At 35.6% G+C, this 24,299-nt stretch overlaps 1 protein-coding gene across 1 annotated transcript in view; it reads right to left on the reverse strand.

Moving 5' to 3' along the window:
* The window catches only part of ADGRA3 (adhesion G protein-coupled receptor A3), a 53,325-nt gene that overhangs the window by 22,752 nt on the left and 6,274 nt on the right, over nucleotides 1–24,299 (reverse strand). The window contains exons 2-8 of the mRNA XM_040064965.1: nucleotides 16,148–16,219; nucleotides 9,053–9,124; nucleotides 7,666–7,737; nucleotides 6,709–6,780; nucleotides 5,193–5,353; nucleotides 4,117–4,330; nucleotides 3,025–3,189 (exon numbers count right to left, since the gene is read on the reverse strand). Coding sequence (XP_039920899.1) covers nucleotides 3,025–3,189; nucleotides 4,117–4,330; nucleotides 5,193–5,353; nucleotides 6,709–6,780; nucleotides 7,666–7,737; nucleotides 9,053–9,124; nucleotides 16,148–16,219 — 828 coding nt within the window. The remainder of the gene's footprint in view (nucleotides 1–3,024; nucleotides 3,190–4,116; nucleotides 4,331–5,192; nucleotides 5,354–6,708; nucleotides 6,781–7,665; nucleotides 7,738–9,052; nucleotides 9,125–16,147; nucleotides 16,220–24,299) is intronic.

The raw sequence follows: 24,299 nt of genomic DNA on the forward strand, positions 1-24,299 counted from the left end.
CTAAACCAGACATAAAAGGGGGGCAATTTAAAACTCAAGAGCTTTGTGCCATAATCTCACATCACAAAAACAATACAAATGCACAGTGCCATGAAGAGAATCTCTTTCAAGCAAGAGCATCCCTTATCCTCTTTCCTCTCCCATGCAAAAACCCCTTGTGTAGGTACAAGCATCTTTGCAGCCCAGAGGTGAACAAGATAGGAGAACTGATTTTAGCTTTAACTACATTTCCCTTATTCCCTAATTTTGCTAAATGAATGCTAAACTGTACCATTCTCAGTCATGAACTGTTTCCTCCCAATACCTGTATGACATGAGCTAAAGAGGGATTCTCCAGTTCCATGAAGCCAGAGAGGACATCCTTCCAGCAGAGCTCAAAAGGTGATTAATGGCATGAAATTCTACCATGCAAATAAATTGCATTGATTGTATTCTTAATTTCTTGTAAGTCTAAGCTTGAATATCTTTCACAGTTTACCCAACTGTGGTTGCAGAAGTGCAAATTTAGGCTGTATTAACACTCTTGTTTCATTACTCTGTATAATTAGGTGCTCAAAATTTATCGCATATACATAAGTATAGACAGCTGTGAGGGAAAAGATGGTTCATTTACATTTAAGCACTTTAATTTCATTTCAGGGGAAAAGAAAAAGGCAGACCACAAGATTATAAAAGAATCTTTTCTTTCATACATATTAATTCTGTTTTGAAAGCACTCATTTCTTTAAACACACAGTAACTTTCAGTTACAATGAGTTTTTATATCATAATTTCATTAGCTTACGGATAGTACAATCTCTCTTTATTACGTCTTAGTAAATCTTCAAATTCAGCATAATTACAATTTTAAAACATATTACACCCAATAAGTAACCCTTTTCAAAAAGATAATTCTTATATTTGGAAAAGAATTCTATCAACTACCAGCATAAAATTATGCTAAACACAACAGTTAAAGGATTTACTGAAGTGGAAGTATTTTAACATGTAAACTGTATTTTCAATTTAATCATTGATTGTAAAATACTCAGGGATATTATCTGAGTAAGATTGAGAATATTTAAATTAAAGAAAATAGATTCCATGATGAAGTTTTTGCCTAACCTTTACAAACTATGCTGAACTAAGTCAAAGACACTGAAGACAAACACTCCTTCGTTACACTTTGCTATCTCATCCCTGCAGGAATAAAAATCTAGATGCCAGATCTGAAATACCATCCAAGCTAAAATGACTAACCAGTTCCAACTAAAAAAAAAAAAAACTATAAAATCAAATTCACCTAGGATCATTTACAGCCATCTGCTCGGAACCATTTTCTCACTAGTGAAAGCCTTATTTCCATATGCTCTCAAAGGTGAAAAATTACTCTTTATTATTACTCTACCTTAGCTAGAAGTGGAAGTCTGTTATAGTAAACCCAGACAGTGAACTTTTCGATAAGCTGAACATTTCCTGAAATCTTATTTCTTTCTGCTGGATTCCAGAGGGGGTAAATCCTATTACACTGAATAGTCACTGAACAGCACAGGTTAATTTAATGGAAAACACTTCAAAATAAGCCTTTACCATCTGTTTTCACCTCTAATGGCAAATCAAAGAAGAACAATTCACATTTGTATCATAAAAAAAAATACGTAAGTGATTTAAATAGATGTGTTCTTTGATGAATACAATCTGCATCTGTTTGACTTTCTTCGCCTTTTATCTAATGCAGGAAGTTCTCCTTTTCTAATGTAATGCTTATTCCTGCAGTTGAAACCAGCACAGTGTAAAAAGAAGACATGCACAAAGTTAGTTGCATAAATAATTCCTTACAATGTGGAAGTGAAATTCTTCAGTAATTCTAAATTGCCTCTGTGCAGCAAGTGATCTTAACACTAATTCCCTTACTAATAGTTCCTCATACTCACCCTTCCCAAATTGTCCGATTGATGAACGTGAAGAAGATCAGCTTGGAAATAATGCTCTCAACCAGGACTTTAAATGATTTTTTGCTACAACTGAAGGTCTTAAGCAATTGAAAGCTTGTTTCACCCTCCCTCCAAAAACTATGTCCCTGCAACTTACTTTTCACTTCTTAATACAAAAGATATATGGTCTTGGATTAGCTGTATACAAAGAAGATTACTTTAAAAACTCTAATACACACAGGGAAAGGAAGTTTTTAACTGTAAACAAAAGACCAAGCAGAAGATCAACACAGCCAAGCAGCATAAGAAAAGTGGAATGAGTGGATAAAAGCAGTTTGTACAACATTAAGAAATCCTATGCACCATAGTGAGCACAATGCTACTGCAGACACTAATTCTCAGTAGTAACTACGGCAAGGAGGTGAAACACAGAGTAGCCATAAAGGAAATTACCTTACACATAGAGAATCTATAGAGAAGCTATCTGTTACAGCTGGCACCTCCAGGAGTAACGTGTTGTTAGAGTGACCAGCAGCAGAAAGATCAGAAAAGGGAAAACAGGTGAAGAGATAAGAACAAAAGATAAAATAATCTGCAACACTCAACACAATGGAATATTACAGCTACCACTACAGTCCCAACAATCATTAAAAGGAAGCAGCACCATTCTTATTGCTTAATACGCACAGGGGGGGAAAAGATGCAAAGTATGTTGCATATTTTTTATATAGTGATTTTGTCATATAGGAGTAGAAAGCTTTTAAAGAGAATGATAACCCGGCATAAATCCCCCGTCAGTATGTGGTCTAACTTTACCTTGGAGGTAATCTACAGAAGTTTAACTATTCCAAAAATTTCATTTATATATTTAAAATATCATAGCTTAGTTTCAATATCTTTCAAGGATGTGCTACCAGGCTCAAAGTTTAACATTTCATAGTATAATTTCATGCATTTCTGTCAACACATAGTATTTTAGCACAGTTAAAAATCTATTACACACCATTTACAAGCAAACACCTACAGAGGTGCCTCTAAAGCATATAACCTTAGTTAGGAGCAAAATTAAATGGATTTTTCTTTACTCTGAAGAAAACCTGAGGTTACTAACCTGAAATCTCCTTTATTGTTCACAACCCTCTCTGGAGGGCAGTACTGTGCAGAACTTTCTAACACCACAATGTCTACTGTCCTTGTGTTATTCCCACGTCTGGTTTGTACGTGACAACCCCAGTTTCCTGTGGAGCCAGCCTGAATGTTTGAGATTGTCAGTGCACTGGAAAGATAAAATAAACAAATAAAACCAAACAGTTAACCTGCAGTAACATTTATATAAGCTTTTACACCAAAAGAAACTAAGTACAGAAAGACAATGGAAGAAACACCAAATTACACAGAGCCATGAGTGATCTTACAAAACCAGAGCTATTTACATCTCAATGTACTGTAATTAATAGAGAAGTATTTACTACTCTTCAGGCTCTCAGTTCTGCCAAGGTAAAAAACAAAAAGAACAGCCATAGGAACAAGTCCATAGACTTCACAAAGAAGAGATGAGAAGTCCAAATTCCCTAAGTGGTATCATTGCTATTCAAGAAAAAATTTTTAGTTGTTTAGAAGGGCCAAACGAAAATAAATTCCCAAATGCATAATTTCTTATAAACATTGAAGCACTAATTTACTAATACAATTACAGGATATAAAACCACTCAGTAGATGCTAAGTCAACAATCTGCTGCAGGCAGAATAAATTAACACATATAGATCTCTGCTGGAGAACAATATTAACAACTGTGGTGTGCTTAAAAGGAAGAGTAAAGATTCCATGAGCAATTCAGTTAAATGTCTTGTTTACAACATTTCCATCATTTTAATATTTCATGAAAATGAATGTATCTTACCACAAACATATTTTAAATTAATGCATTGGGTGAAACCTCCAGAAAATTAAAACCCAACTAAAACTTTCTCTTAACTCATCCTATTTTAAGCATATAGGTTTAACCTAGCAAATCTCTAGACCTCCTTCCTCCAACTTTATTGTCAACAGGAGATGTGTGAAGATTACTTCCCTACCAGGGATGTTTCTGTGTACATGTTCCCTCAGTGAGGGTATGAGAGGGCCTTACTGGTTATGAAAATAGTCACTAAATCAGAGCAGAAAGTAAGAAGCAGGAAGTACATTTTCTCACTATGGATTCACCTTGCAATCAGTGAGCAGTTATGAATCATGTTTTTTTCAACAAAAATACCCTGGGACTCATCAGTTTCCACTATCTTCCCATCCTGATACCACAAGACTTGCATGTCTTGATCAATATATGAAGCCATACATTGGAAGGGTAGACTGTCTCCTTCAAAGACCACCTGACGATGAGATGGAGTCATATAAAAAGATGGTAATTCAAGTGGTGGTTCTAGAATTCAAAAAATAAAGCCACAATTAATAGCAAGAATCTGTTATGTATCTAATTTTCAAAAGAGAAAAATACACTAAATGAGTATGAAATATTTATATAGCAACATGAATTTGCATCTGGCAAGATGAATATAAAAACTACATTTAACGCATCAGATATTGAAAAATACAAATTATCATCACACTCTTTTTCAAAATGTGTATTCCTTCAATGTAATATATTTCAAGACTGTTTTGTTAGCTCACATCTAAAAGAGTGGAAAATACAAATTTGAAGGAAAAATGTAATTACGCATTTTAGTTCTTCCCAATTTTTCACTATGAATCAAAATCACAGTAACATATGCGTTTTTATTTTTACAGTTGAAATAATTCCAACATAAAAAAAGAAGCAAGTTGGTCGTGGTTTCGTCACAAAAAAAAAAAGCTAATCAAGAATAGAATCAGCTCATGGGAAAGTAACTCATAAAATGAAGATCTTTTAACTTCAGAAATGTGGGGTTAGAATAATTCACATATCTGAAAGTCAGATAGCTAGACCTAGGAAAGATCATTTTCTGATTCCTCTTGTGATGTTCAAGTAAAAATCTCTGAAAAATACAGATTAGCAGGAAAAAGGAACTTATTGAGAGAGTTACTTATCCTTTGTTTCTTCAAACTAAAATCCACCACCATCAATTTATTTATTATTTACTTCCAAAACCAAGAAATAATGAATCACAACTAAAGATCAACCCTTGAAAAGAAGTCATAATTACCACTATCATCTAAGTGCTGAATTTTAGGGAAATGAAAATCTGTTCACTAATATTAACTGAACATGGAACACATTAGAAAACAATTACCAGTTGTCTGCTTACCACAGGTGAGAAGCTCCTGTTTCACACCAGTCACTGTCTGTGACTGAAGTGACTTGGGATAGGCACACTTAGTCTCACGTACAGTAATATTTCTTTCCTTTAACCACTGATGCATCCACAGTATGTTGCAATCACATAGAAGATAATCAGTCTGAAATTCTCTGCAACAAAACACAGGCATTTACAGGGACAAACTGCAGAATTCCAGGGTTTGAAAGCTTGACATAAACAGTTGTGCAACACCTCTCACTGTCAGACACAAAGGCAACAAGCAAAGTCGAGACTACAGTGGAATTGCCTATTCTACCTACCGCAAGTCACTCTAATCTTCTGCAAGCCGAACTCTCGTAACAAAAGGACATACGACCTGAGAGATGGATTCCTCTCCATTAATATGAGGAATATATAATACCAGTATGTGAATAAAATTCTAGTAATTTCTTTCACAGAGAGTATTCACGCTACTTCAGGTGAGCAATAACAAAGAATTGCTTAAATATGCACTATCATAACCTAAGAAGACACTTCATTGCTTCACTGTAGCAATCAAATGCTTTAGCAGTAAAAATCAACAGAAATAAAAACAGCTCCCAACTATTTCTCTTTTCAGAAGCACTATTCACATGATTTTATTCTGCTTTACGTGAAAATCATAAGGCTTTTAAATGACTTGGTCCTCTCTATATAATTCAGTACTTTCTAGTAAAAAGGAACACCAAATCCCCCATATATGTTTGCTGAAGTCAGCTAAACTAAGGGATGAATTAATTAATTTTATCTGTTCAGAAATTAATATTTTATCTGTTTCGAAACAGGCAAAAATGGAGCAAAACACATGGCTATGTCTACACTGTTTGTACCTCTATGTTTTCACCTCTTATGTAAACATTTTCATTTTCTTTTTGCAGATGTCTAGAGAATAACATAACATCACAGGCTGAACACTACAAACACTAAATCAACATTCTTATGAAATCCCGTTTGGTGTTTGTTCACATGAATGCCTCCATTATTTTAATGGCAACATTTATATCCAGATTCTCTTGTCACATCTGTGGTGTTGTTGGACAGCTACTGTTATGCAGATAATTAAAATATCAGGTATACCAAGTTATGAACAATTAAGGGATGGAGGAGGGAAAGAAACCTTTTGAAAAGTCCCAGTACAGTGAGCCAACTGTCATGGCTACCAGGGAAAAGAATAAGCTAATCATCAGCACTTCTTTTTTTCCATTTACTTTCTTTCTTACACAAGATTACAACTCATGAAACCAAGAGAGAGCAAAACGTGAGGTTGAAATTTACCCACTGTTACGTGTAACAAAACTATACTGTTCACAAAGGACTAAGACCTTGCTTAGAAGTATTTGGTCACTTTGATACAAAGGTGTATAATGCTATTTATTTACTATAAATTAATAAATGATACCTATAGAATAAAACTTTTGGAAGCCCAGATAGGAAAACAGCTTTGTTTTTTCAGAATAACGTAGGACTGGACGCAGCAAGTACTTACAGAGACTTTAGTGAACCAAGATGATCAAACGTTCCCTGTGTAAGTGTAGAAAACAGATTTCCAGAAAGATTCCTGAGAAAAAAAAGTATCGTGATTTGAACTCATCCTCAGACAAGTGAATTGTGAAATAAAAAAAATCCCACCTCTCTTCTGTGTTTAAAAGTTACAAGCTACTGTTATGACACCGTCGTAGTTCACAAGACTGTGAAAGTAATAATCAGGTCTCAATCGCCTAGCAAAAGTCTCTGAATAAACTCTTCTCTAATACTCCCAGTTTAGTTGAAGGATTTTATGATTGGAAAAAAAAAAAGAAACATAGTGACTTTACTTTTATTTAAAGCAACAACTGGCAGATGTTGAGCATAGATTTCAAGAAGTGTAAAATTAATTTTGTTGTTCACAGTGAACTGATGTCTTCCTATTAACATGCTCTAAGAAGCATGTTCAATCTATCAGAATGTTTTTTTAAAATATTATCCAGACCACTTTCTATATATCAGCAAAAGCACTGTGTATAAGAAACTAACAACTAGGGCAAAGAAATATTTCATAATCTTACATGTTATCCTCTTAAAGCAAATGAAGGACTTCAAAACATGCAAGACAGCCAGCAAAACAGACTGATACCAACGCCACTGTAGAAGGCATGGATACTAAAAGTATAATGCTGAAACATTTATTTTAAAGAAAATATTTTGTACAGTCTCCTAGTCTCCCTCCCAGTTACACATTCTAAGAAATTGGAAAACTGTTGCAAGGCCAACAGATCGCTGAACAGTGGTTTGGGTTGGCCCCAACACTTGTTTTCAGGCTCGCTACTTGAGTAACAAACCGCAACCATAGGCACTGGCTGTCTTTCAAGAGCACACCTAAATAAACTATTCCTCTTGAAACAAAGAATGTTAACTTACACAGGCTAAAACTTTAGTGTATTTATATAGGACAAATTATACTTACAATCTAATAAGGTTTACAAGTCCTCTAAATATATCTGCATTCAGGCAGCCTATTCGGTTATTAGTTAAGTCTCTGTAAATAGAAAAAAGGAAGAATTGGAACAAACTGGTTTATTTCAAAATGGCATACAGTCTGCTAACAGAAGCATTTGAACAAAAATTCATGAGTAACAGACTGCACCACATGTATATTTGGTCTTTTTTAGGAAAACCCACAAGGTACTGCTATATGGTTGTATACATATGCACACAGACACCTTAATCCATCTCTTAAGTAATTATAGTTTATCCATATAGAATTCAACAAGTCTAGACATACCAATAAATTCCCTTAAATAGGCTTGGCTTACAGCCTTACCTAGTATATTTTCGTATTTGTGCAGTATTTATGTTTGTGTACATATATATATACATATACACAGTACATCACAATTTTTTAACATGTCAGAGACCTATACTAGAGCATTTATTATACATAAATAAGACCACTTCTATAATTATACTTCAATAAATACTTAAATGTTATATATTTTTCAGTATAGGTCTTGAATCAAATTGCCAAAAATTCTTAAAGTAATGAAAATTAAGCTTGCAAGTAATAATGATCCAGAATTAGTCCTTCAGCTTTATTTCTAAGGTTTTCTGAAGGGCAATTACCAAACACACTTTCCTTTTGAGTGAGCCAGATCATCTGATCAGATACAAATGAACATACATACTTTAAAAATTTAAGAAAGAAACAGGGTGGGGGAGGCAGTAGCAAAATCACTAAGACTTAGAAGCTGTAACAGTAGTACAAAAATCTGAAGAGTGTTTAAAAAAAAAAAGAAATAATAAACACAATAATGCTGAGTTTTTGTTTTTCAAGGTTCATCTGGTACAGAACTTTTACAGCCAAGGCATAAATCCCCCAAAAATATGTTAACAGCAATGTTGGCAAACCCTTCAATAAAGTAGCATTAACAGTGCTGTAACTTCAGTGCAGTGTTAATAGCAAAGGACTCTATGTTCCACTGTGACCTTTGGAAAATAAAAATCATGAGTTTACATTCAACAAAACAAGACCTGATAGAATCCAAGCTCTGAACAAACGTCTACCAGTGATGTTTCAAGCCACTCAAATACAAAAAGAAAGGAATAATACAAGCAACTGGCAGAACAAGGGAGGCTGCCAAGCCACAAGCAGCGGATGTTCTTCAGTCGTAAGACTGAAAGCAGACTTTGTTTTATGCATGTGTGTGTGTATATATTTAGACAGCATATATATATATTCAACTTTTTAATATATAATAACTTTGCTGTCTAAACTCCCAGAAGATAAGACTTAGTGTCTTTGAGGACTTTTTTGTTTGTTTTGTTCAAACTGACTAGCTAGATATGCTACTTACAGTCTTTTCAAAGATGAAAGCCCCAGAAAAGCTCCTGGATCTATGGTACTAATAAGATTGTTCTTAAGATCCCTGTGGAGAAAGATTAAGACACAGCATTTATCATAAATTACACTTTAAAACATAGATATTAATAAAGATATATGTAACTTGTCTCAATTGGCTTGAGAACCTAAAAAAAAAACCCAAAAAACCAAAAACAAACAAACAAACAAAAAAAAATAAACCCCAAAACACAACAACAACAAAAAAAAACCCACAAACCAAAACCACAACCCCCCACCCAAAGCCAAACTCCCCAAAAAAACCAGAAGAAAACACCAAACAAAAAAACCCAACAGCATATTTTTCTTTCTCTAACATAGCATCTTTCAAAATTGGAAAAATCCATATTTTAACTACAAAGCGGAAAGAAACAACATGTGTATTTCATTAAACATTCTATCAGTTCATATCACATGAAATGGTATAGTCAAAGATACACTGCCACAGAGTGAATAGGTTACAGCTATGCAGGGTGACACACGTGGCAGGTACTTTTTACACAGTATGACAGGGTCTAGTACAATGCTGTCTTCCGTAGCCTATCCAATTTTCAATACTTCAGTAGTACCCAACATCTACCAAAAAAAGCAAAAAGACAATCTTAAAAATACACCAAAGACCCAACACTGAAAATTTCTGCTTATGTTGCTGGTGCAAAAGCAAAGCCCTAGTTGAAAATTCCAAATACAGCTGGTGAAAAAAGTTCAGAGCAAACTTCTTAAGTTTCCAGAGACTGTAAGGAAAAATGTAAAGTACCATTAAACTGCTTTATTAATTGTACAAGTGATACAGGAGTTTTAACTCCTAACTTGAGATATTCTGCAGATACAGCTTAATTTCAAAGGTCACAGAAAGCAGCTAACAGCATCTATACAGTTTTCACCAAACTTTATCCCTGTACAAATGCTAGAATTACTTCCACCTCCCTAGTAACACTATATTTTTACTTTATTACTATCTGAAACTTCCCAGGTACTTAATGCTATATGTAAAGTTTCTCACTCCTTAATAATATCCAAACATTCCACATTCAAAACGAAAAACAGTACTTTCATTCAAAAGCACTGTTTGAATTTTCAGGAGTAGGAAAAAGATGCCCTTCCACAACATAATAATTCTGCCTGAAAGAGAACCATACAAGAGGATTACATCTACCATCACATAGATATACATGAATAAAAATATAATTCATCCCAAGATTTCACAACAGCATTTTCTACAGATTAACAAATCATGGCACAACAGACAGCGTCATGGCACATGGATCAACGCTTGAACGCTCTACCTAAACATTTTAAATACTTGAAATACATTAAAAGTAAATTAATTTTCATATACACACTTATCTCAACTTTATTTTCTCCCCTTACTATGGTGGCAGAAACTGCCAAGTACTTCCAGTGCAGTAGTATCAGGAGCCTGAAGAACTGGCTCATTCAGCAGGTGTATAAACACCATGGTATACCAGACCACGATAAATTTGAGACTAATAAAAGGTATTCATCACTCATTTACCACCAGTCTTTGAAGTACGGAAGAAAAATTGTATTAACTATTCATATTTCAAAATTTGATTTAAAATCATTTAACTCCCACTTAAAAATCTCACTGTAGAAACCACTGAGGGAAAAAAACCTTGACAACACGCCTTGGAAATCCACTAGCCTAGACTATCAGGGATCCTTAATTTCACTCAATAAATTCAAAGAGTACTTCTTGATACAGCTCTTTCATAAATCCACTGCAATGGATTCATATCAATGAATGTCCAAAGTGTTAAGACTTTTCTTAACCTGCAACTACGACAGCTGAGGAGTCTCTGGCTGGAGTTTTTTACCCTTCCCAGTGGCAGTCCTTGGGTAGGCAAGGCACTAGCTGTACATCACTCTACCAAAAAGTACTTGCAGAGGAAAACTGTGAAACAAGACATACCGAAAGATCACACAATTAACAGTGCTGACATGTCTAGCAGCTCTTTAAAAAGAGTGAAAGATGTTAATACAACATAGGCTGCAACAACTACCAGGATTGCAGCGTGTAGCACAGTCTTTAAATTAAGAAATTACAGTGAAACCAACAGATTTTTATTTCTCACATAAATGGGAGGTGGGGGAAACAACCTCACTAGAAAGCTGTGTTTGGCTTTAAAGTTTCTGTTGTTTTTAACACCTATGTTTACATTTACATAAACTATATTTTGGTTTTAGCAACAGGAAATTAGTAATTTCAGATGTTGATTTTTCTTTGGCAAAGCTCAACAAGATATAGATACTTATTTGTCCAAATGGAGGAAGATCTCTCCAAAAGAAATGCAAAAAAGGATTTGAGTTAGGGTAACTTCTTTAATATTATAATAACTTTATCTTCCACTAATCAAGAATCCTTCTAAAAAACAGGACAAGGAAAACAAACAAAGAAAATGCAAAACAAACCAAACCACACCACCCCCCTCCAAAAAAACACCAACCAACCAAACCAACCAATTAAAAAAAAAAAAAAAAAACAAAAACAAAAAAACCAAACAAAAAAAAACAAACAAAAAAAAAACCACCAACCAAAAAACCACCACTCCCGCAACAAAACAAATCACAAGCAGTCATAGAGCAATCTCGCACTGAGAATGTATTAAAAGATTCCTAATTTTCTCCTAAATCTAAGTAACACTGTCAATAAGGGTACCCCCTATTCATCTGTGAAGGCCACTAACAGATGTTAGGATAATAGAAAACCTTAGGTTTCAAGGGATGTGTCAGTCACATATTCCAAGTTCTGGCTCAAATTACAACTAAATCAGATCAACTGACCCACTGTTACATCCAATAAAAGCCTGAAAATCTCACAGGATGCAGATTTCACCATCACACAACTCTGTTTAACTGTTCTCATGACAGAAGATTCTGTTGTGTCAAATTGGAACAGCCCTTTAGCAAAGCCATAATTAAGCGGACAAATAGCAACTCACCAACAAAAAAATTTTTGTGCCTTATGTTCTTGTTAAGATGTGAAAAATATCTTAATGAAAGATTACTTACATTTTAATATGGTTTGCTTTATTAAAGAAACCACCTTTAATTTTATTACACTTTGTCATAAAACTTTTCAGTAGCCAGTTATCTATGATTTAAAAGTGCATGTATATGTACTTAAAAATTTACTGCTTTCTGTCTCACCACAATGAAGACTGTCTTAATTATTAATAAAGCATCCTGCAGGCACAAACAAACTATGCCTATATATATATATGACATGTATACATTATTAAGTCTTAATTACCACTGGATAAATTATCTTTTCTTCCTTAACACTACTTGAAAATAAATGTCAGATGGGAAACATTATAACTGCCATGGACTCTTCCTATATGAAATGCTTTTTCAAAAGGCAAATAAAGGAAGAGCACAAGGTAAGAAATTACAGAAATAGGCTATACATTACACACATTACAAAGTCAGCCTATCCTTTCATTGGCCCTCTGGGGTGTAGATTTTATGCAGGCAAATGAAAATAACACTTATGACAGAATTTTTATATTTCCCAGTATCACCCAAATGGTCAGGTTGGAAGGCACTACAGTGGGTCATCTGGTCCAACCTCCCTGACACATGCAGTCATCATACAGCACATGGCACAGATTGCGTCCAGATGGTCCTTGAGTATCTCCAGTGTGGGCAACCTGTTCCATCTGTGGTCACCTGCACAGTAAAGTTCTTCCTCATGCTCAAGTGGAACTTCCCGTGCATCAGTTTCTGCCTGTTGCCTCCTGTCCTATTGCTTGGCACCACTGAGCAGAGCCTGGCTCCATCCTCCTGGCACCCTCCCTGCAGATACTGACAGACAGTGATGAGCTCCCCTCTCTGTTGTGTCCTCTTGAGGCTGAACAGGCCCAGCTCCCTCAGCCTGTCCTGAAACAGAGGTGCTCCAGTCCCATCGTCATCTTTGTCACCCTTCCCTGCACCTTCCAGGAGCTCCGTGTCTCTCTTGTACTGAGGAGCCCAGAACTGGACCCAGCACTCCAGATGAGCTTCACTAGAGCTGAGTAGAGGGGCAGGGTCACCAGCCTTGGTCTGCTCTCAGTGCTCTCCCTGATGTACCCCAGGTACCATTGGCCCTCTCGGCCACAAGGACACTGCTGGCTCAGGGACACCTTGTCCATCAGGAGCCCCAGGTCCTTCTCTGCAGAGCTGCTTTCAGCAGGTCAGACCCCAGCCTGTCCTGGTCTGTGAGGTTACTATTCCCCTGGTGCGGGATCCTGCATTGCCTTTGTTGAATTTTAAATTAATATGACAACATAATGGAAATTAAAATACTTAGCATCTTTTTGTACAGACACTTTTACTACCACTTAAGACAGTTAAAATCTTTGACCTGATTACTCTTATTTGCATACTTTTTTTACCTGTTAAGAGTAGATGTAGACACAGCATAGTCATTTTCTACTCTAATTAATATCTATTTCACTTTCCAGTAAAATTAAACTTTTATTTTGGTAAATTTATCACCCTCTTCACAAAATAATGCATTACCAAATTCATATTATCATAAATTAACACATCTGTAAACATCATTACTTATTAAACTATGACATATTATGGCTACCTGGGCCCACCATTTTCAATGCACTTCTTCATTGTTTTATTTATTGTCTGTATGCCCCAAAACTATATCCTTTCAATAGTAACAGAGAAGAATTACCAGATAGGGATGAGGTCAAATGACAACCTGTTTGAGTAAAAACAGAGCCTAAAATGCAACAAGTTTCCAGCTGCAGATTCCATATCCCCAAAGTTACTGGGAAAATTCAGTAGAATGACAGAAACCATCTAAAAATATCTACATTTTCATTAAAATTTTCAAGAACTAAACAGGAGAAACCATTTTAGTATGTTAATAGATTAATTATATATTTGTCAGTATTGATTAAAATTCAATCAATTATTATGCAGATGCATGTTCCTGACATATTCCTCTGATTTACTGTTCTAAAGGCTTTATTTAAATATATCAACACATATATATATTCTCTACCTGAAGAGCACTAAGGTAAAATGGCAAATGTTTTTCCTATCAAGTGTAACACCACAAGGAATGAACAAACAAGCATGAAATCATACAGAATCTGTACCCTGGTAACAATAGTGATAATCATACTGTCTAAATTAATAATTTAAATACTGAGAATTTATTTCTGTTATGTCCATTTACTCTCTTAAATTAAATGTGGGGAAAGGAACTTCTCTACAAAGCAAAATACACTCATAAGGAAACAAGGGGAAGCATGAGTAGTAAGATAAAAATAAAATAAGCAAAAAATGTCAAAATTGCAATTTTCAAGGCATGCAAGTTATCACAATGAACATCATGAAAATAATTCGAAACTACTCAATATAATGTGAACGTTTAAAATAGTTACTGTGACTTTCAACTGTTTTTCCTTTTACTGTTGATTATCTATTTAAGTCTGAAAAACTATTTCATTACAACAGTAGCTTCCGTCCAAGATCACAAAACATTTAAAGAGGAAAAATTTACTTTTACTATGGTTGAATATCTAGGGCTTTTAAAGAAGTCTTTCATGTACAAAAGGAAGAAAAAATAAAATAAAATATCATTAATAATTAGTGTAGCACACTAGTTATCCCTCTATTTATAATGAAGACCTGGCCATTATTAATCTTTTGTTGATGCATTAACTCCTACAACAGTGCACAATAAAGGGTATTCTCATTATGATGAGACTACCATACCCTGCTATCTAAAACACTGTTATCTCAGCTCACTTTAAATGTTAAAAACATCATGCCAGCCTTGCTGCTTTCTTTTTCTTTTCATGAAAGAAGATATTCAAATAACCTAAAAAACCCTCACAAATGACAGGAGTTAAATGGAAGAAAGCTGCATTCTTATGATTCTAAAGAATAGGATTTGGATTCATGAAGAAAAACTTAAATCATTATCTCAAACTAACTAGAGTTTCAAGTATTTCCTGTCTGAAAATTGTAATGAGTTTCAACAAATAACAACCATCAGCAGATGCCTTTATTACCTAAGCAAATGCCATGACTGCTGATAACCTTGCTTCTCTGGCATAGCAACTTACTTCTACAATAAAGCTCATCTGCCAGTGAAAAGATCCTTTCCTCTGGTATGTGGGAGAGAGAATGGTAGAAGTGTTTGAATTTATTTAGGTCAGGTGACTAGGATTAGAGCCTTTGAGTTTTAGAGGAAGAATAAAATACTTTTAATCCCCTGAAGCCAAAAGTCGTTTGGAACTCTTCCTAGATGCTGTGAGATGATTATGAAACTGGCTACTTTCCCAGTCAAATGGCCTAGAAAAATCCTTATCTCTAAAGTTTATGCTTGTTCCCAGGTAGATCAACCTGCCAATCCTGACCTTCTACCAGCTGGAAAAAAAGCTGACTGTAAGAGAAGCTACAATGCTGCTTCTTATCTCATAAGCAATGTATCATCTGTAAGGGAAAGTGAAAACAGGAGGCAAAAGATATCCAAGAAGTTACTCCCATCAGACTCACTCCCACTCCCTGTACATTTGGCATATACCAAAGCTGTGAAGTAAGCAGTAAAACTCTTAGAATAAATGTCAACAACAAATCTTTAATAAATCCACTCTCTCTTAGGGGCTCCAATACATCTGCTTCCCCAGCAAATATACTTTGCAACTGTTCAACAAAGAGTTTGACACTTAAGAAATTAAAGAAGTAATTTTCTTTTACAACATAGTGTTTGCATAATGAAACAACCAATAAAACAAATCCAGCCATCATAGCATTCTAGTAAACTTCCCACTGAAACTGCCCTCTCACCTGCAGGTAAGAGTATACCCTTTTTGCTGTTACATGCCATCCATACAGTTGAGTAATTCATTTGTTCATATCAGGAGAACACTTAGCTATGTTAACTCTTCAATCACAAAAAAATACATCAAAATAAAGAATAGATCCCTTATTTAAGACATTCTGTTCTCAGAATTATTAATGAAACAGCACATCACCTAACTTTTAAAGTGAAAATAGCTTTTCAAGAAGTACTTACAATCTTTCAAGAAGGTGTAATCCAGAGAATGAACCATTCTTCAACTCTGTTATTTTATTGTTACTCAAAATCCTGTAAACAAAACCAATCAAGAACAATGTATTATAAGGCTGGTAACAAATTTTTTTGCTGCAGCTTACACTTTTTTGTAACACTTTTTGTTTAACAGCCTGTGTACCAAACTACAATGCCTAATTCACTGTCTTGAGGCGTATGCAACAGCACTGCTTAAATATTATGAAGGAGAAAAAGATTTTGTATGCCATTTGTTTTAAGTACCATGCAAGCTTACATATATAACATCTGAAAGGAAGTACACCCATCTAGGATTACCCCAATAAAACCCCAGAACTGGTTCTTTCACCATTCTTGTCTTCTGTACCCAATTTGGTTTTCCAAACCAAACAGCATATTGCCTGTTTCCCATTTCCTCTGCTCCCCTTTTCAACCATGCACACACACTTCTCCCAGACTGTACTACCTTTCCCAGCCATCCTTCCCACATTCATCCTACTCCTCAATGCAATCTTTTAAAAACATCTGCAAATAAGCTCAGCAAGCACTTATCTATCCCTCTCTTAAAGGACAACACAAGCACAAATTCCTTCTTGCATTGAAATAACTGGATCAGGCCTATCTTGCCAAGCACCCTATCCTCCAATCACAGCCATCTGCACAGATCACAGCAGATACTAAATATTTTCAAGGTAGGAAATTCTTTGAATAACTGGTATTTCCTTACTTAGAAGGACCTGCTTTCTATACAACCACATAGTTCTCTACTGGACAAAAAAACCCACAACCAACCAACCAAAAAAAAAACCACAACAAACCCACAAAAAACCCCACCCCAAACCTATTTTCCTTTTGAACCATGTCAAATTTTGGCATCTGCAATACTCCTTACGAAAGAAGTACAATGCTCCATTGCAGAAACAATGCTTTGTTTCACTTGTTTGAAAACATCTCCTGCCAGCTTTATTTAATGTTCCCCACTTCTAAACAGTGAAACATGCAGTAAACAATCCACTTATCCATTTTATACCATGTGCAATTATGTACAAAACTAGATGTCTCTTTGCATAGGAAAAAATCCATGGTTTTTTACTTTATTCTTTACACAAAAGCCATTTGTGCCACCTTAATTTCTGATTTCCCTCCAGCTTTATTACACTAAAAAAATTGTGAGGTAAGACCACCAGAAGTAAAACAGTACTCAACACACAGACAAGTCACAAATCTACATAGTGGAAAATTGTATTCTGTTTCCTAAAAATTCCCTAGCAATTCCTAACATATAATCTGCCTTTATCACTTGTGCTAAGAATTTAAGATTTCTGGTCAGCTCAATGCCCATCACCTTATATGAGACAGGAGTGGTTTTGTCCCCAGTACATTTTTCATTTTTTTTACAATGTGCTGCTGCTGCCATTTTATTGCCCAATTACTTTTACAAACTTCTTCCAAAATTCTTCACTTTATCCTCATCCTTATTAAATCAATCAACTCACCCAACTATGTCAATCCCTCACTCACACTGTTTTACAGGTCATTAGGAAATAAGTTGTGTGTTACAGGTCTCTACGACTCCACTCCACTGGGAAGGATTTATTTCCTCACCCTCTTCTTCTCCTTTGGCGAGTCTGCTGATCTTATGATGCTCCATTTAAGACTTTTTTCATCAAATGCCTTTGGCAAGGGACAGACACACCCTTTAGAAAAGCATGTTTCATTACAACAGCTGGATCAACCCTGTAAATTATTTTGCTGATTCTGAAGAACTCCAAAGGACTGTGGGGAAGAGCTTCTTATTACATAAGACGTAAATTTTCCATGGTATCCTTATCCAGGTATCCAATATATTTATTATAAATTCTACTGATTTGTTCAACACAAACATCAGACTTGGAACCATGAAGACGATGCACTCATAAAAATGAGTATTTGCTATCCTCCAGTCCTCCAAAATCATGTTCATTCCAAGCAAGACTTCAGAAATTTCATCCCCAAGTTTTTCTAAAAGCTCTTCAATCACACCATCTTCTCCTGGAAATTTATTCACTCTGTCAGATTGTTCCACAACTTCTGCTACAGTCACTTCAATTTCAGACAGATTCTCTATCAAATGTATCCTTCATATCCAACATGACCCTGCACTCCTTCACTTATACCAATTACATCTTCAGGCTGGATAGCTACTTCTGCACTTAAAGGTGCTGCTATGAGATTTTTTTTTTCCAGTCCACTATATCTTTCAGATGTCCTTTACAACAGCCATAAACCAAACACACACCCCTCCTTCCTGCAGTGCATAAATTTCACTATGTAATGAGAAGGATTAATATTTCAAAACACAATGAATAAGACAAAACTAAAATACAGATAAAGCGATCTAAGAAAACAGCATCATTTTGACACAACTGTATATTAAACTATGTAATTTTCTTCTCCAGGTTTCTCAAAGATTACCTTAAGTCTGTAGTTTAGACAAACACTGAACAAGCATTTTTTGTCTAAAAGTTCCGGCTTTGACTCAATCTCTCTCATCTCAGATACACAAAGTCAAGACAGCTGAAAAAACTGTTTGAAAAGCCTTTCATTTCTAGCCTGATGGTAGGAAGGTTTGAAAATACTTGAAGTTAGCCTTAAATCATTCAACAAAGGTAACAAGTTCTGATGCTAAAATGAGGAGATTCCATTCCTCCTTCTCATCTTCCAATCATTCCATGTATTTCTGCAGCTCATCTCAAATCATCCCTGGTGCCCACTGCTCCACAAGCTGCAAATGTTAAACTACACATTTATCCAGAGCATCTCCCAGGAGATTTATTTATACGTCAACTACACAAGTGAGATCAACCTAGTATCCTACACAGTCTGATAATACCAGGTGAGGAAGGATCACAGGAATGATGGAAAGGAGGAAGGGGAAAAATACTTAAAGATATACTGAGAAATTGCTATTGTATTGCTATAATGCCTGTACCGTCTACTAGAGCGTCAGTTAAGAGCATTTGCCCTTGTGAAAATACAGTACTGTAGTCCAATACATTAAGCTACCTCATAAAAAGAAAATAAGGAAAATTTTCCCTTGGCTGCAGCTGTGATAACCTGTATGAACAAAAGAAACAGTGTTGGTTTTTAAAAACACATGTAGAAACCAAGGAAGTCGAGATGGCACAACATTTAACACAAAACCAGTATACACATAAGTTTGATGGTAATCATCACCTACAAATTGGAATGCCCACAAAACTAGTAAAATTTAACCTGAAGCATTAAAATTACACATTCTAAAGTCTTTGAAACTAATTCTCCTTCTACTCAAAAAGGTTTCCACCTAAATAGTAAGTATCATTTGTAAAAATTGTAGGTACTGGATACATTCAGTAAACCAAATAAAGTACACCTTTACTTCAACATCCTTCCTGGTTTCAGAAATGCATGCATGAAGAAAAATAGTAATAATATGTAACAAAGTAAATGAAGGAGCTTATTAAAAAGTCATTAATAGTTAATGCAAACTGAACATAAGGCATAAGAGCAGCAGCGAGAAAAAAAATCATACTAATTCCAGATTTCTGGAGAAATTAAGGAAAAAAAAAACCCATGACGTTCACAAGCAAATGTTGATCTAAGTCAACACAAGCAAGCAAATTACAATCCTTGGTAGCACAGAAATTAACTTGTATCTTAGTTACAATTTACTTCATCTTAACATTTATTGATATAGCTGTATTTTTTCCAGAAAAATAAGTTATTCAAAATGGAGCTGGAACCACTTCAAAAATAGCTGTAACTGACTGAAATAAATTTAAACTAAACAAAAATAACAGTTCTGTAAGAAAAAAAAAAAGGTTTTCTGACATTGCCTATAAAATAACAGGCCTAACGTAGATGCCTTTGAATATCCGGGTACAAGGTAAATTTCTCTCTTGAGTGTGATTTACAAATTACAGTCAGACTGATTTAGTATTTTCTCTGCAAAGGCTGTTAGTTGCTCAACCATAAAGGTTTAGTGCAATCAATGATAGATTTTACAACACTCCATATAATCTAAAACACTTCATCACCCAAAAATGTTGTGTAATCTTAAAAAAATGCAGTTTAAAACTTGCTATTAATATATAGTCTATACATTATCTGAAGCATTAAGAGATGTGGCACCAGAAGACAAAACATAATAAAGCATTCACCTCGAGGCAGATGTTTTATAGTCACTTTCACAATTTCTGTGCATTAATGTACAATGAAATGATGGACTATTATGTACCACTTAGGCAGAGGGTATTATTTGTGATCAATAATAATTCTATGTTACTAGTTTAAGACCATAATTTTTCCAAAGAGGCAAGTAATTCTGAAAAGATGCTAACTTTTCCATCATTAAGAAGCCTAAAGAGAAAACAGTAGAGAGTTACCATTGAGATGAGAGCTGCACTCATCCCCATCTTATTCAACTCTTTAACAAATGACTTTGAAACATAAATGATGTCACTGAAGATTTCATTAAGGGGTTTCCACAACCCATCACTGTTGCTCCATATTTCCCATGAGCTCCATATGAGACTTTTAATCTCTTTTATTTTAAATAATCAACAACACCTGGTTGGAACAAACACATTTTGCATGTCCAATACTTATATATCAGAAAATAAAACGTGGGTCTAACGCAGGCCAGCATAGTTCCCTGGGTTAAAAAAAAAAACCATGGCCATGGGAATTAACACAAAAAAACTGGATGAACAAGCAGCTGAAAAGTAGGTTCTTGAAAGAATTACGGATGTCTCAAGTCACCTTACAAGAAAGCATTTTCCTCTTCCTCTGAGCAGCAGAGCTGAGACCAAGAGGTGATCTGAAACAATGTACCTCAAGAAAAGAAACTACCTCAAATCCCCCCAACTTTCTCAGCTTTTCACCTATTCCAAGAACATTGCAGAAATGTTGCTTTGTTGAATATAGCTTGGATCAAAAAGTCCATTTTCCATTTTGCTGCATAAACTGGCAGACAACTTTGGCAAAACTGCAAAGAAAACTCAACTATGATTCCTAACTTATTGGTGAGACCTTTAGCAGTAGATGCCCAGTTTGCAAAGCATAAATGCAGTCCATCCCGAAGTCTGTCCTTTCTACTATGAGGAACTTTAGCAACAGATACTAAAGATGGTGTACTAATTTTTCTTTCTCATAGAGAGGGGGAAAAAATAATGGCTGGATCCATTTTTATTATTAGAATGAGGTAATACGCGCTAAGTAGAAAAAGTTTTGTTCTGTGAAACAATTTTGGCTTGTCAGCTATAAAACAACTATCGCTAAGACAGCAGTCAACTAGGCAGCAATTCAGAATGCATCTCCTATCATCATCAACGAATCCTAACCCAGAGGATATTACTAAAACACGCACACATCCATTAACACTACTACCGAATAGTGACAATGGCCACCAAGAAGCCTGTATGAAGCCTGAGCAACAGCTCAACTGTTGGCTGAATGCTGAAGTAGCTTCCGAAACACATTTTAAAAGACTCAAATGCAGAGCCAGGAAATAGATAATAGATAATTCATGGCGACTGCATACTCCAAGAACTAGGAAAGTAGCCACCAGCAAAAGTCAGATTAAAATAACCATCTGCTAACAACCAAGAAAAATGCTTTCTGCTGAAAGTCACAAACATGGAAAAAGAAACACATTTCACAAAGTTTATCTTATAGAAACTGTGATTTAACAAGGATATAAACCCAGTATTTTTCAACAGTTAGTATTTTGCCTTCTAGTGAGTTACTAGTGTCAAAGGGAAAGAAACCTAGACTCAAAAGAGCACAAACAGTACTTGCTTAAAAGTAACTCTGGAACGAAAGCACTTACTAAGCTTTATACAAAGAATTATGAATCATTCCAAAACCCTAAAAAAAGGAGATAGTATTTTCCAATTCAACAAACATGTTATAATTGAGGAAGCTTAGCAATGAAATAATTGCAAAACAGAAGTTTGCAACAGATAAAAGACTTCCTGCAATATTTTATTATTATGCATATTAAACAATATTAAAATTGTAAACTAAACCTCTCAAGTAATGAAATTACAGAATTAAAAACTGTGTCTATTTATACTGCTCCATTTTAAACTGGTAATGTACTAAATTTATATAATCTAATGAGGAATCTTTATTTTTCCTACACAATTCCTGGATCATTCAAGCAGCGATGCTCACTATGCAATGCCATTAAAATTTTTTTTTCTTGATATTCAGTATGCGGTAACACGCTTTATTTGTTGCTTTTCATTAAAAACAAATTGTTCTTAAGGACAGAAATTATTTCTAGTGAAATACAGTGCCAATCACTGGAGCAACACAGCAAGTTTTCTGTGTAAAAGTCCAAATAAAAATCATCTTAGAAAAGGACACAACTGAGGGGCAAAATAGAATGCAAGAATGAGTAGCAGTGTTGCTGAAAATCATACTAATTTCAAAAGAAATTCTTGTGAAATTACAAAATTACCAACCAAACTTTTTTTTCCCCTTCTTGTACTTATCCCAGGTTCAACAGCCTACCAAAGAGAAAATTCAGAGGACCACAGCTACTCCCAATTTCTTCCAACACTACTGGCAACCCATTTCTAAAGCAAATAAAAAGAACTGGAAGTCTAATCTTTGTGACCACTTCATTCTAGGTAGCTTCCTCCAAGTTCTCTCCCCCCTGGTTATATCTGTAGCACCTGCATTATTTTAAGATATGATTATCAACTTTTTCTGTAATAACTGTCTTGTTCTACTACCTTCTGCTCCCTCCTGATTTTCCCATTTAGCCACAAGCTGTACACTTTTCAGGATTCCCACTGATTTGCCGTTCAGTGCAAGTTTATCTGACCTCAAAAAACGCCATACATACACACACAAAAGTAACTTGCTTCACACAAAATACTGCACACAAATGCCTTGCCAGCCACTCCCATAGCCAATAAATTAATAAATTCTCTGTGTCATATCACAGCAATACGAATTAGAGCACAGACTGTCACACCCAGTCTCACATGTACGCACATTTCCTATCAGGTATACCTGCTCTCTAGAAAGTGCTTTGTCTAGACACGTTAACAAGCACTTCCTGTCAGCTGCTGGCACACAAAGATACATTTACAAAAATTTATATATCCTAATCCTACAGAAGTAAACAGGTTTTGGATAGCTTAGCTCCCTGAACTGACTAGGCATGGAGCCAGACAAATGCTAGTACTGCAGCCAGGGAGGGGAGGGAAAAACCCGCAAACATCCACACAGCGACAGACAGGGAGGTGAAGGTATGAACACACCAGCTCCAGTTTAGGCTACAGTTTTACCGACAGCTGGAGGCTGATGCAACATTCCCCACTCAGAGGGTGAAATCTTCTCTCCTCAGCCCTTGCATCTCATCATTCCTGCATTAGAAGCAGGAAAAGAGGGTTGATGGGGATCTCCAGGACACAGCCATAAGTCAGGTCACCACAACCCATAGAAACACCAATGAGCCCCTCAGCACACCAATTTGAGAATTGCTTTAAATTCCTGTTAACACCAGAGGCTGTTATCCTAAAACAACACTTTGAGTACTGGAATAAGTTGTCCTTACCGACATAGAGTTAATCCTGTCTTTAGCAATTTTGGGGGTAGTTACTGAATTTCCAAGAATCTTGCTGATCTCACATCAAGCCAGTTTACACTCAGCCTTCAGTACCTAATTTGTTCTGCCTTCATTCTCCCTTAAAGCTTTCTGGTCTCCCACCTCCATAACTGACATATCCATTCAAAGAAACCCACATTTCCATCCCAACTCCCAAAACCAGCTTCTTCCTGCATTTATTCACTGTTTCTAGACTCTAACCTCCCTCCCCCTACCTCGAAGCACCTTCTTTCCCTAGACTGATGTAGCAGAGGGCACAGACCGTAGTCTTAGACAAAACACCTAAACACAGCACAGCCCGCAGCCACCTGGAGTCTGGATGAATCTTAGAACACACAGTCCAGTGCTGACACAACTGTGGAATTAAACTGCCTGCTTCTTAAACGTCTTTAATCAGTCTGCATTCATTATGTTTGGGTTTCTCCCCAACTCAAAAAGCTCTTGGTCTGTCTTACCAAAAAGGTCAAGTTCCTACACCAGAAGTGACAACTC

This window comes from Hirundo rustica, chromosome 5 (genome assembly GCF_015227805.2).
Source record: "Hirundo rustica isolate bHirRus1 chromosome 5, bHirRus1.pri.v3, whole genome shotgun sequence".
In the NCBI taxonomy this organism is placed as follows: domain Eukaryota; kingdom Metazoa; phylum Chordata; class Aves; order Passeriformes; family Hirundinidae; genus Hirundo; species Hirundo rustica.